This window comes from Ciconia boyciana, chromosome 7, assembly GCF_034638445.1.
Source record: "Ciconia boyciana chromosome 7, ASM3463844v1, whole genome shotgun sequence".
Classification (NCBI taxonomy): domain Eukaryota; kingdom Metazoa; phylum Chordata; class Aves; order Ciconiiformes; family Ciconiidae; genus Ciconia; species Ciconia boyciana.
Genome location: NC_132940.1, coordinates 13,378,372 through 13,391,550, shown reverse-complemented (window position 1 = coordinate 13,391,550; position 13,179 = coordinate 13,378,372). Strand labels below are relative to the sequence as shown.

General features: G+C 51.7%; 1 protein-coding gene across 2 annotated transcripts; it reads left to right on the top strand.

Moving 5' to 3' along the window:
• The first annotated feature begins 8,896 nt into the window (after window positions 1-8,896).
• On the top strand, window positions 8,897-12,170 carry TMEM125 (transmembrane protein 125). 2 transcript variants are annotated; one of them, XR_012043562.1, is made up of 2 exons: window positions 8,897-9,859; window positions 11,929-12,170. XR_012043562.1 is itself a non-coding variant. In XM_072868758.1 (1 exon), the coding sequence occupies exon 1, from the start codon at window positions 8,907-8,909 to the stop codon at window positions 9,567-9,569; it is 663 nt and encodes a 220-aa protein (XP_072724859.1). In that variant the 5' UTR covers window positions 8,897-8,906; the 3' UTR covers window positions 9,570-12,170. The 2 variants fall into 2 exon arrangements, 1 of the variants encoding a protein (XP_072724859.1); XM_072868758.1 differs by having other exon boundaries at window positions 8,897-12,170.
• The last annotated feature ends 1,009 nt before the right edge of the window (window positions 12,171-13,179 follow it).

Here is a 13,179-nt window from a genome sequence, read left to right as displayed (position 1 = left end):
CCTAGGAGCTAAGAGGAAAAAAGTAAATTTGTGCTAGTGCAAGACTGATCTTTGTGTCTTCATGCTAGGGCAGGTACGCACCTTTCTCTTGAAAAATAATGTGTCCTAGTTCAGAAGAGCTGGTCAAGCTCTGTAAGCCTTTTCTACTAGAATTCTAATTCGGTGTCATTGTGCTGCAAAAATCAACATCAGCCTTTTATTTTCTAGTATTGAATTGCCTATGTCCATACAAAGCACTGCCTGCACTTAAGACAGATGTCAGTGTTATTCCAAGCAGGTATCCAGTCACCGACTGAAAATCAATTACTTTTTCAGGGCAACCTTTGACTAGTGGTCAAGCACACCTGAGCTAGAGCCCTTGCTCCAGCCTCTGCATCCTATCTAGAGATGTGTTGTCTCATCTGTTACAATCATTTCAGCAGGACAAAAAGGCAGGCCAGTTTCAGGCTCCAAAATCTGGAATAAAGTCCAAACCTTATGTCGTAACTCTCCTATAACTTTAATAATTAATCTTTGCTTGTCTTTTTTCCAACATGTGCAGTCCCTTTAGTTCAGTTTTTCAGTGAAATTCTCCTAAAACGTCACTCTGCAAACTACTCTTGTATAGAAAAAGGCAGGGAGTAATTTCTTTAATAATGAAGGGGGGGAAAAGTAAATTTTTCATCCTTTGTTGTCAGTGCATGACACACTGTCTCACTGAGGAATACTTCACATACATCAGAAGTTTAAGCTACTGATTGAGCATGGAACTAGATGGTATTATAACAGCCAGTACGTTACTTTTTCCATTTCCTATCCTGAATTGTAGAGAAATGATGAGTGCTTTCTACATACTACTAATAATATTATACAGAAGATGGTGGTGCCAAGGCTGGATAACGTGTAAACTATACCATTGCGGATACTAGACTAATTTCCAGGCTAACACCATGGCAAACAGATGGTTCCATGAGCTCCTATGACCTGGGAGACTTCAGTTGAGTGCTTTGTCCATGAACGTGGAATTAAGTTTCTTTAGTCTTACTTTTTTCATTTTGCAGCTTTAACCTGTATGAAGCATAGGTTTCATGGGAACACAAGGAAGAAATTATGATGGAATTGGTCTGTTAATGTGCTAGCTTAACACCCTTTCTTCCTCCCCCCCCTCCCCATATAATCATCTTGATACTTCCTGTACAGAAAAAGGATGTAATTAATGTAATTAGCAAATATTTTAGAAACTAGTTCCCTCTTAAATTTTCAGAACACACCCATTTTAATTTGCTAGACTCCCATGTGGTATAATTTTCCCCTCACTCTGTCAGAATAAATTGAGTGGTAGAAGCCACTGCTTTAATAGATGTGGTTTAGAGAAATGGAATCAATCTTTCTAAAAAAGAAGAACCTTGTCCTAATAAGAGGAAGAAGCATAGGCAGGTGAAGAATGATTTCTAAGTGGTGATTAATATGCTTAAAAGTATGCCCGTGTCTCACCCTCATTAGAAAGATTTTAAAGGCAATCCAAGGCCTGTCGGATGAAGCCTAGGTAGACAGCTGGCAAACTAGGTTCAAGAGGATTTTGAACTTGATCTTAGTGGCTAAGAGGCAGCTAAAACATTGTTTGTAAGGGAGAACGTTAAAAGTCAGGCACAGCAGGTCTCTGATAAACTGAGGTTTATCAGAGACCTGCTGGAAGCAAATTTTGCTTCCAGATGTACGAGCCCCTTCTATACTGGGAAAATTAGACCAAGGTCAATCTCCCACGCATGTGCTGTAGAAATGTTTTCAGAATTAAGTTGTAACTGGGTTATGGTTTTGTATGCTAATGGTCTTCTGAATTCTCTCAGGGTGCAAAGACACTTTCTGCTTTCATCCTCTCTTGGTCCGCATTGTCTGTTTCTCCTCTTGGTACCTCTCTAAAGGAGCTGGTAAGCATCTCATGCTCTTGTAAAGTTACAGCCCACTTTTTGAAGTGAATGTATGGCTATCTTTAAAGCTGAATAAGGTTTCCCCCTGGATGACATGTTTGTTAACTGGCCCAACTAAAGGACAGGTGTTTCTGGGTAGGGGCAAGCTCATTGTTCAAGGGTGTTTGTATAGGGAAATCCACCACATCCCATTTGTTGTTTTAGGTTTAGCACAACAACCACTGGACAAATGATATTTCACAAGTTTCAGAAGATCTGTCAGATTTTACTCGGACAAATTCCTGAAGCTGTCACACTAATTGGTGTCTATTGTATTAGCATATCCTAAGCTTCCCTTCTCATAGCCTGCTAAAAAACTAGCATGCGACTTAATAACTGAGCCTCCCTTTCCATTAGTCAGGCAAGAGCTGTTGTGCAGCCCTGTTCTCTTCTTCCCACATCTCCCAGGAGATTTCCAACCTGCTCAGACTCACAGTAGTGATCCCTCTGTAGCCTTCTGCTGTCATTAAGCCCAGCCACAAAGGAGGGGGCATGCACTCAATCTGGGACTCCCATTCCCCTGCTGGCTTCAACATTCCTGCTACTCCCTTTTTTCCTCTTCCTCTCTCAAATGAGTCCTTTTCTGTTTTCCTAATTCCTCTCAAAATGGTCACCCTTTTCTTTCCGCTAGATTACCAGGAAGTTGGCTCTTCTGCAGCATGGTGGGCTCTGCTGATGCTGCTGTCTCCCAGGGGTGGGGGTACTGCGGCTGCCTGGGGATGTGGAGATGGCACCGCAGTTTGAAAAAGCACAATGGCAACTTGCCTGACTTAAGTGCCTGCCTGGACTAATGCCATACAAAGATCCAGTCTTGACGCAACCAGATGGCCCTAGCCTATACAGTAGTGCAGGAGCTATTTTATTTAATACCACATCATACCAAATACTTGCTGAATGTGTCAAATCTTCCCTAGCGCTGCCAACCTGGCTGCAGGCTTCCTCTCACCTGCTGCCTGGGAGCTGCTCCCTGGCTCTGGCACCCCTTCACCTCCCGCTGGGAGGAAATGAGCCACCTTCCAGGATGGGTGCGCAGCCAGATCCTGCCCGGGGAGGGAGGGAGGGGTAGCGCCTGCACACCGGCGTGGCTCTGGAGCCTCTCCAAGGCCAGCAGCAGTTTGCTGAGACGCCACCCTGCTGGGGAATGCACCTGCCCGGGCGAGAGGTGAGGGCTTCCAGCCTATCGTCGGTAGTGCCCGCACCGCACCAGGAAGGGGAGCCGGCAGGAGCACCTGTTTCTTGGCAGGCGGTTGCCAGAGGAAGGGAAGAGATTTTCCCCATGAGCTCCCTCGGTAGCTCGATCCAGTAGAAGGAAAGTCTGGAAAAACCATTACTGCCAGCCAGGAGCAGGGAACGTTGCTGGGCTGTCGCGTGTGGGCAGCGTCTACTGCAGGTGAGTGAGCCGTCCGCCCCGGGACCCGTGAGTGTGTGGGAAGGACTGTACTTCATCAGTAGCTGCTGGCAGGTTTGGGGGCTGCTTCAGACACACTTCTTAAGAGATCCTGCCTCTTGCCTCCACATCATTTCTTCCTTGCGCCATTGTGTTCCCTCTCAGCACATAAGGCTCAGGATTTTCTGGTTCCTTCAGGACTCCCAGGCCTCCCTCGGCAGAGGTACCTCAGGACAGGCTCTATGGGGTCAGGATGCTGGATGCCTGTTACACATGTGGAGAGGAAGGGAACACAAAACTTTATAATGGAGCATGCCAAAGCTATCTAGATTTCTGTAAAAAGCAGCTGCATGCTGACCCTGCTACAACAAGCCCTCCACCAGCCTTATCTCCAGAGCCCCTAGGCTTGGTGAAAGAAAGGGATCGTCTACCATCACCCAGGACTTCCCCGAGGCTTCCCGAATGATGTCTGGTGCCAGGAGCACTGGTGGGAGGGCTGCTCGCTTCTGGGAAAGCACTATCCCTCTGGCAGGGTAGAGAGGGTGGCCTCTCCCCAGATATAGATTAGACAGCGTAGGTTTGCCTGGATTTTGAACAGCCCCAGAAAGGAGGAGCATTGGGAATTGGTGGTTGATGTAGCAGCCAAAGGAGTGTGGATCTCTTTCCAGGATTTTGGGTGAGATGACAGATGCCACATAAAAGCCCATTTCTCCCATTCCCCGCAGGTTCCTCTATCCCCACTCCTGAGTTCTCAGGAGAAGACAGGGGACCTTCCTACACGTCCCAGGGCAGCACCATCCCTGCTCCCAGGGGCACAGATGGGCCTTGAGCACTACGACATTCAGCGTTTCTGCTTTGTGCATTGGCAGTAATTCAGGCATAAAACAGGCATAAAACATATGACCTTCATTCTCTGAGCCTACTAGGGAGTTGGAAAAATTGCATGAAAGGATGGGAAAATATTTATGCCTATTCTGGGCTGGAGGTTTCTGTGGGGCTGGGTAAGGGGTAACATGAGACACAGAGTAGTCGCAAGTCCATCCCAAACAGGCTATGGCCAGATCTGGCCAAGAAGCGAGTAAGCTGTGATGGACTGGAGAAGCAGGGGAAGGAGATGGCTTGTATCTGTTTGAGATTGTAAGGCTCTGTTGGCTCTCATCTAGATTGCTCATGCAAATCATTTTATGTATTGTTTATTTTACAGCAAATGTTGCCAGGCTCCCCTGGTCTCCATGATGCTCCTGTAGCGCACATAGCTGCGTAAAACCCTTCTGAAGGCTGGAAGTGCTGCAGGAGCCTGTCCCACCCCCAGGCTGATCTGATTCCCCTCCTGAACGCTGTGGGTAAGCAAGGTCTCATGGTGTACCCTGGGTTCAGAGAGAGGAGGGAAGTGGGGAGTATTTCAAGAGCTGAGTTGTATGTGGCTCTGAAATGAACATGTTAATTAACATACAGTCCATGGACCGTCTGTCAGATATCAGACAGTCAGACATAAAAAGTCTATAAGTAAATAACTAAATGCATATAATGTTCCCAGGCGGTCGGCAGGCACACATCTCTCACACCTGCAGCCAGGAGTGGCCAGAAACTAGTTGATGGTGACCCTCAATTACCAGTTAAATGTTGTCAGAATAGGGGAAAAAAAAAAAAAGGAAAGACATTAACATTTTTGTTTTCCTGCATTCCCAGTGCTTTCCTGTTCTTCCTCCCGAGCTGCCAGCCGGCAGTGGGGAAGGACAGCCTGTCAATTTTTTCCTGAGATGTGGCCTTCAGTCAGAAAGCATTGTGTGACTGGGCTGGCCCTCTCCTCCTTTTTTTTCTTACACACAAAGAGGTACTGGGTTCAGTATAAAGTAAATGGTAGAGATTAATGACCTGTGATACACGTTATCAAACTGGCTAATCTGATGGGCTAACTGGCTTAAGCTCCCAAAGGGTCTGTGTTATGGTCTGTCCCAGACCAGTGAGACCATGTAGCCCAAAGAAGAGCTACAGAAGGGGCAACTGCTGTGGAAAGTCTGTCCCTCTCCCTCATGGCAGAGCAGGGATCCACATCCCTTCCTTTCTCTCAATCTGATCTGGGCAAACTGATGTGCTGTATAATGCCAAGAAACCAGATCAGCAAAGCTGCTGTGAGATCTTGTTTCATTCCTTCTCCAAGGAGTGGTGGGTGACAGCCCAGGATAGGGCTTGCTCTGGTTTAAAACATAAAGTCAGATTTTTCTTAAGAGGTATGCAAGGGAAGGATGGGAGGCAATGCACCCATGCTGAGGAAGCGGAAACTGTAGTTAGATTTAAGGAAAAATGTATTCATGGTGAGGATGGTTAAACACTGGAATGATCCCAGAGGGGCTGTGGATCCTCCATCCTTGGCAGTATCCAGCACCTGAGTGGATGAGGCCCTGAGCTATTCAGTCTGACTTTGAGGTTAACTCTGCTTTAAGCAGGTGGTTGGACCCAGTGATTTCACAAGGTCCCATCCCACCTGAATTATTCTGTGATTCTAAGAATAAAAATACTGTCACTAGCGACACAAACCCTCAGAGTCTAGAGAAGCCCAAGCAAGTGTGGATGCTTATAGAGCAAAAGATGATATTCCCAGAACATTTTCAAACAGACACAAGAAACCGTGGAGGCACACTTCAGTGGAAGTCTTTCCCTCTCCAAATAATTTGTTTAATAGAGGTTAATATAACACTAGGAAATACGTGCCTGTAGAGGTCACATCGTATTTTGTTCTGCAGCTAGATGTTTTATCTTGCTCCCTGACCTTCTTCTGAGCAAATAAAAATTAAAATGGTTAAATTTTAAAAAGTAACATGAGAATGCAGTTCTGTAGCTTGATTTTTGGTCACATTTTCCCTCATTGTGGTTTGTGCTGTTGTGTTTTTTTTTGCTTACTGTTTGACTCACAACTTGTGTGCGCAACTTCAGTCAAGCAGCAGAAGGCCGCAGACTTTGCACTTCTTCAAGCTTTATGTTTTCTTAGTCCAAAAGCTCGATCTAATCTACAAACCTGCTATCTACTAGACTCACCCGTTCGCTGGTAAGGAGGAGATAAGGCATCTCTGTGCTTGGAGAATGATAGGGAGGAGGAAGTAGTGCTTAGCACCGAGCTGGTTTGCGTAGGCTGCGGAAAGGTCTCCAGGCTCAACGTCTTCTCACCCCTCTGCTTTGAAAGTGCCCCATGATGTCCTGACCTTCTTGGGACCTGCGTCCTGGGCACATGTGGACAGTGCAAGGTATCTGTGGTCTCATGCAAAATCGAAGTGGGTCCCAGCAGGCACAAATCAGTGTGCTCAACCACAGCTTTTTTTTTTTGCTCTCTGATGCTCTCTGATTGTTCCGGCTCTAGCCAGGAGCTGCAGATCTCCCACAGGCTTCCAGGCAAGTGTACCCTCTGGAGCCTGGGTTTCTGTGTCCCAGCCCACTCCCTGCCCAGGCAATTCAAGCACCAGCAGCCGCGCAGGGGAATAGCACAGCGCGCAGCTCACATGGTGCAATGGGTCCCAGGCCTGCAAACCCGCGGTAGTTAGAGACTTCCTGGACACGTGCTGCCAGCTGGCAGCATGCCCCGAGCCACGTCCAAAGTGACCTCATGCTCCATCGCAGCCGGGGAGTGACTCAGGAGGAGCCTGGCCTGACACTGTCAGGCGGTGTCTGATTCGGGCACCCCCACACTATTGTCCTCCCTCTTCCCCCACCCCATGTTGGCTCGTCCCTGATGCAGGGGGATTTTGAGGCGTTTGCTGGTAGCAAAGGCAGTGCCATAAGGGGTTGCGGTCTGTGGAGACTGTCTGAGGACAGGGAGAGCTGTGGGAGGAAAGATCCCTGGTGTGTGCAGAGCTGCCATGCGTGGAGGTCACAAATTGTCCCCACCCGTCCATAATGAGCCCAGAGTCCCAGCACTGTGCAGAGCAGGGCACAAAGACAATTGGAGTGTGTTTGGCGTGGGCTGATGGGCTCCTGGAGAGCCATTTCCAGCAGGCAAGGTGCTGTTTGGCTGTTCCCCTACCCAGGAGAAGTGACACAGCTCTGACACAGGGGATCTGCATCAGTTCCTGTCCCCTCCATGGGCTCCTTTGGGACTCTGAGCAGTTTCTGTGCATGTGCCCGTGATGGCCACGGGTACGTCGTCCTTTTTGGGAGGTGACTGGGGAGGCAGTTCGGGCGTCTCCAGGGTCTGCCCCATGTCTCAAGGGGTCAACATCTCATCTCAGAGATGCTCCTGTGCCGTCATCCCCAGCACCTCTCCTTGCTTGGGGTACCAGCTGTGCTGGAGGGTCCCTCTGATGCTGTGGGACCAGCTGGAGCACTCACATGCCAGGGCAGGAGGTTATGTGAGAAAAATGCAAGTGGTCTCCCCTCTTGGTGTAAAACTGTACCCAGAGAAGCACTGAGGCGGGGCCAGCATGTTGGAGAGGTGATGAGCCCGGGAAGCTGGGCTGTGGGTTGAGACAAGGCGCCGTGCCAAGGGGAGCCCAGCTAAGCACAGTACCAAGGAGCCTGCCTCCACCCTGCAGCCACTGCTGCCCTTCCCCTGCTCCCCTCCGGTGGTGAAGTGCTGCAGGGACCAGGAGGAGCAGAGAGGAGAGCAAAATTGCGGTGTGCCAGGTCGCAGCTGTTTGGGGGCTCTTTCCAGGGAAGTGCTGAGACCACTGGAGATGTAACCATCACATTTCTGTAGGGGACCTGGGAGGGGGGACCACTGGTGGTGCAGGGGTAGGGACAGGGCTGAGGACATGCAGCAAAGGACGGCTCTTGCTCTTCCAGTGACTGGACTGGAAGGGTTAAGCCCTGGTCCTGACCCCCACCTCCCGCTGTCGTTCTGGGCAGCAGAGCCAGTTGGTGACAAGAGGCTGATGCTGATGAGGGAGCATGTGAAGCCGGAGCTGTGAATGGGGCTTTATCCCAGGAGGGACCTGCCTCTGCTCCTTCCCTGCCCTGCTGCCAGCACCAGCTGCAGGCAGAGTCCTGCGGGCAGCGATGTGCCAGTAGCCTCTGAGCGGGGCACACGGGGCTGGGGAGACAGGAGACTTGCCCTTGGGGCAGGCTGAGGTCCCCCCACAGTGCGTGGAGGTCTCCTGGGAAGATGTGCGTGGCTGATCTGTGCTCCAACGCACAGATCAGGGCTTTTGTGAGGGAGGCAGGGGAAGGTCTGCAGGCCAGCCTGGAGCAACCAAGGTCCAGGGTTTAGCAGGGGATTGTTTGGTACAGCGGAGCAGGGTCTCTATTTAATGATCTCTTCTTGACTCTTTCAGATGAAAGACCCAGGAAAGGAAGGACACAGCCCTGGTTGTTCCCTTATGGTGCTGCTCTGGGGATGCTCCACAACGTCCTGCAGTCCTGCCTGGGGGGTGGGCTCAGCCCCAGCGCACGGACCATAGCTCTCCAGGTGGCACTGCTGCAGAAGGGAGCTCCACCAGGATCCAAAGAATGAGACAAAGGCATCCCTGCTTGAGAAATGCAGCTGCCTTTGCAACCGCTGCTGCCTTGACCCTCCACTTCGCTGTAAGGGTGTAGATTCATCTGTGCAACCACCCCACCGTGCTCTCCCCACCCAGCCACCCACCATGCCAGAGCTGGCAGAGCTGAGCAGCCCCCGCACCCCTGCGGATGCGGACCACATCCAGAGGAACATCTTGGAGGAGCATGTGGAGCTCTGGTGGTTCCAGGACCCCAAGAAGTCCATCCTGTGCTACGGGATGGCTGTGGTGCTGATCCTGGCCTGCGGGATTGGGGGCATCATCCTGCTGTATAGCACTAGCAGCCGGTCTGGGGAGTGGCGGCTGGCCGTGGGCACCACGCTCTGCCTCCTGGCCCTGCTCGTGCTGCTGAAGCAGCTACTGAGCTCTGCAATCCAGGACATGAACTGCATCCGCAGCCGGGATCAGATTGAGCTCCTGAAGAGCGGGGGCTTCTCAGACTGCCTGGTGCTGCTGCTCAGCGCCCTGGTGCTGGTGGTCTGTGGGGTCGTGCTCACCATCCTCTCCACCACAACCATGCAGCTCAGCCCTGCACGGCCGCTGGCCAGCATGTTCACCAGCGGGGTTGTCCTCCTGACTGCTGGCAGTGCCATCCTCCTCTGCCTGCTGCTCTACCTGCTCTGCACCTCCTGCCGCCAGGCTGCTCCTCGGAGCCTGGAGACCGGTGAGATCCGTGTCTTCACCATCTCCGGCCGCCTCGCTGCGAACAGGCGGCTTCCTCCCACCTCCAGCATGGCCAACCTCATCTGACCCAGGACACCCCTGCGTGAGCCTCACTGGATACGACTCGTCAGCCGGGCTTGTGCCGGCCTTTCCCCAAGGAAGGGCGAGCGATGTGGTGTGCCTTGCGCTTCTTTTGGAGATGACTGGCATTTGCTTTGCCCCAGGCTGACGGCACAGCAGGGACTTGGGGTGCCTGGACAGGCTCTGTGACCTGGCGCGTTAGGAGCGCAGAGCTGGCCTGGTTGGCGTTTTATCTCCGCAGAGCGTCCTGCAACAGCTGCTGCCTGCCCGGCTGTGACCGCTGTCACAGCGTTAAGGTGAGCCTCTCCTGTACCCCTGGGGATCCCAGTACTTGCTTGGTTCCTGCAGTTTCTGGGGCTGTGTCGTGTGATCTCCTGGCAGGAGAGGCCACAACTGTAGATGGTGTAAAACCATCCTGTGCTCCTTGCAGAGCTGCCAGCTTGGACCCCTGTCTCAGCTGGCACCAGCACTTCATGCCTCTGAGCCCGTGAAGGTAGGCACACACTGAGTATGCTGTGATGCCCTGTGTTGTGTGTCCCCTCCCTCCCAGGCTGCGGGACCCCTGAGCAAAGTAGAGCCTGTAGCAGCTGATGAATGGCAGGAAATATCCTGCATGCCAGCAGGCATGCAGCGCAAGCGAAGGGAACTTAGAGGGAGGTACGGCTGCAAGGGCTGCTCCTGAGAAAGCACCTGTGTGTCTGTGGGAGGGAGCATGGGATTTGCATGGGATTCTGTGTGCCAGAGCCCCGGCATGGCTGGACCTCATATGAAATGCCATTTGTATTTGTAATGCCAGGATCTGTTCCAATATTACCTTTCTGCAACCCACCGTATTCTGTGGTTTATCAAAGAGGTGATCAAAGCGTGTTGGTGTCAGGGCCCTGAGGGGTTATCAGTGCTGGACTGTGTGTCGGGGCTCTGTTATCACGCCAGCGTGCTCCAGCCACGTGAGCCACAAACAGCAAGGTGCAGTCGCTGGGGGATGGTGATGGGATGCCCAAATCCAAGGGCTGGGCTGCTGCCCTGCAAGTGCCGTTGCCCTCCAACAGGAGTTTCCCAGGCAGAGGCACCTCTGCTGCTGTGGGAGCGCGGCAGCTCATCCCTGTCCCTCCATGTTCCTGCGCCGTTTCTGTCTCCCAAGTGCTGCAGCTGCTGCAGGGCAGAAAAGTTCTTCTGCTACTGCTTGGTCTCTACCTGGAGCTGTTTTGGTGTTTTATCTCTACAAGGTGTCGATCACCGAGGTGCCTTTCCCAGCGGCAGACTAACAACTCACCCCTGGGAGCTTTTCCTGTGACTTGAGGCTAATTTACCTGTCAAAATTCTCATTTCCTCTATAGACCCATGAACCATTTCACTGCCCTTTCCATAGACACAGATCCTAACCTCCTAGCAAAGCTGCTCCTGCACAGCCTTCTCTTCCTCTTAATTTTCCTGTTTACTCCTGTCTCCCCCTCACCTGAGCTGCTCTGCCCCAGCTGTTATTTTTGCTCATTATTTGCTAAGTTCCCTCTGTAATGGAACAAGACTGAGCTATTCTTTTTTGGTGTCTGGTAACAAATTTATTTGGAAGAGGACGATAGCTCAATTCCCTCAGTAAAAGCATGAATCACTGTCCTTGTTACACCTGGAGGCAGTGTCAGAGTTCAGCATCAGTGAACCCCATCAGGTATATGCTGGACAATGAGGACTTCATCCCTTCGCAGCTCCAGACCACACCATCCTCGATGCACTCAGAACACATGAGGGCACTTCTGTATTCTTCCGCTCTTGCCCTGCTCCTGCGGGCTTTCCTTCCCCCCAAAGCCTTGGATTATTTTCCCAAAGTATGAGAACATCATTCTGGCTTTTATTTTCTGCATCTCTGTTATCTCTATATTTTCTTCTGCCATTTTCATATCATCCATAGATTTTATTAAACCACTGTTTCCTCCTCTCTCTGCATCACTTCCCTTAATCTGCCCAAGAGTTCAGCGGGTGTTACTAAGTTCAGATCCTTCTTTGCTAAATCCTCTGCAACGCAAAGAGCTGTCCTTCTCCTCCGGGCTGTTTGACCTCAGGTCCAGCAGGGACCCCTGTGCTTACACAGGGAGGGACAGGCCAGAGCTGGACAGTTCCGTACCATCACCGTTGCTGCTGCTCTGCACGTCTGTGTCGGTGCATGTGCAGTTATGCCAAGCTGCACTGTCTCTCCCTGCATCAGTGCTTTAGTGGTTACTCCAGCTCCCCCACCCTGCAGGTGTGGATAGGCCGCAGCTGCCTGCACACCAGCTGTTTTGCACATCTGGGCATTTCTGTGAAGATGCGTGACTGCCCAGCTTGCAGCTCTGCGTTGCCTGCATATCAATGTCAGTTCTCCCCACCATAGCCCCCTCAAAATGTGCCCCAAGTGCCCATGAATTGTGCCAGAAAAGGATGCTCGTCGGCCATGTCAGCAACCTGAGGAAATAACGGCTGCGAACAGGCTCTCTCCGAGGTCGGTGGTTTGGGTGTCTGGCTGCCGAGATGGACAGCCTGCGCTGCCCCAGCCACTGACTCACCTCCTGCAGCAGTGGTGCTGGTTTGTTGCCTTTTCGGTTCCTGTGTTGTGCATGGAAATACATAATAAAGTGTTGCAGAAGTCGACTGTGTTGAAGGCTGATGCTTGAGTGACAGCCTCTCTGCAGAGCGGGAGGTGGCAGGGCTGTGCAGAGCTGGCCTCTGCTCAGGCTGAGCCCAGGGCAGAAATCATGACAGCCCAGGGTCCCTCCTGCGGCTGTAGTTTTGGCCCATCAGCTAGTGTGGCAATGCCACCACAGCCCCCCAAATGCATGTACTTATTTCCTGATACACAACTCCCACCTCCAGATGCACGTGCATCTCCCTCTGCTTGAGGACCTAGACGTAGCCAGTCCTCCTAACCACCGCTCTGTGAACCTAAGATCTTGCCGTGCCCCTGAAAGGAGCTCATGGGACACATGCAAAGCCTCCTGGATATGTCGGTGCCAACTGGTTTGTTTACAGAGAAGCTGTTTCGCCCTGCGGTAAGGCCAAGCCTTGAGCCTCGCGGTGGCAGCTGCTGCCTGCAGCGAGCCTGGAACCAGTCTGCCTGCATACCTGCTACTGCTCCCATCTGCCAGCCTCAACTGCAGTCCTTCTGCAGCTTCCTGGGGGGGACCCCCCTTGAGAAGGCTCCTCCTTTCCTGCTCTGACCCCCATGTATTCCCAGCTCTGCATGGCAGATGCGTTTCCCCCCACACGAGCTGCCAGGCTCCTGCCCGCTTGCCCTGGGGCTGCCTGGAGAGGGGGCAGAGGGGCTGCCACGGGACCAGGGTCCCCTGCACACGTGAAAAACAGCCACATCTGCTCCGTCAAAGAATAAACGGGTGGGCCTCCCAGCAGCGTCAAAGTAGACAAGCAACCCACCACTGAGGGATGAGACTGAGCGAGATCCTGGATGAATAAGCCTGGGAAGCAGGTTTTTTAAGACATTGCTGAGACCAAAAGTAAAATACCGCATCTAGCATGAGTTCATGTGATAAAAAGCTTCTCGACAAATACCCTCCAACAGATAACTGAAATGTATTTTCCCAGCCCTCAGATTTAAGTCTCCTATCTTACCTGAAAGATGTTAGAAATT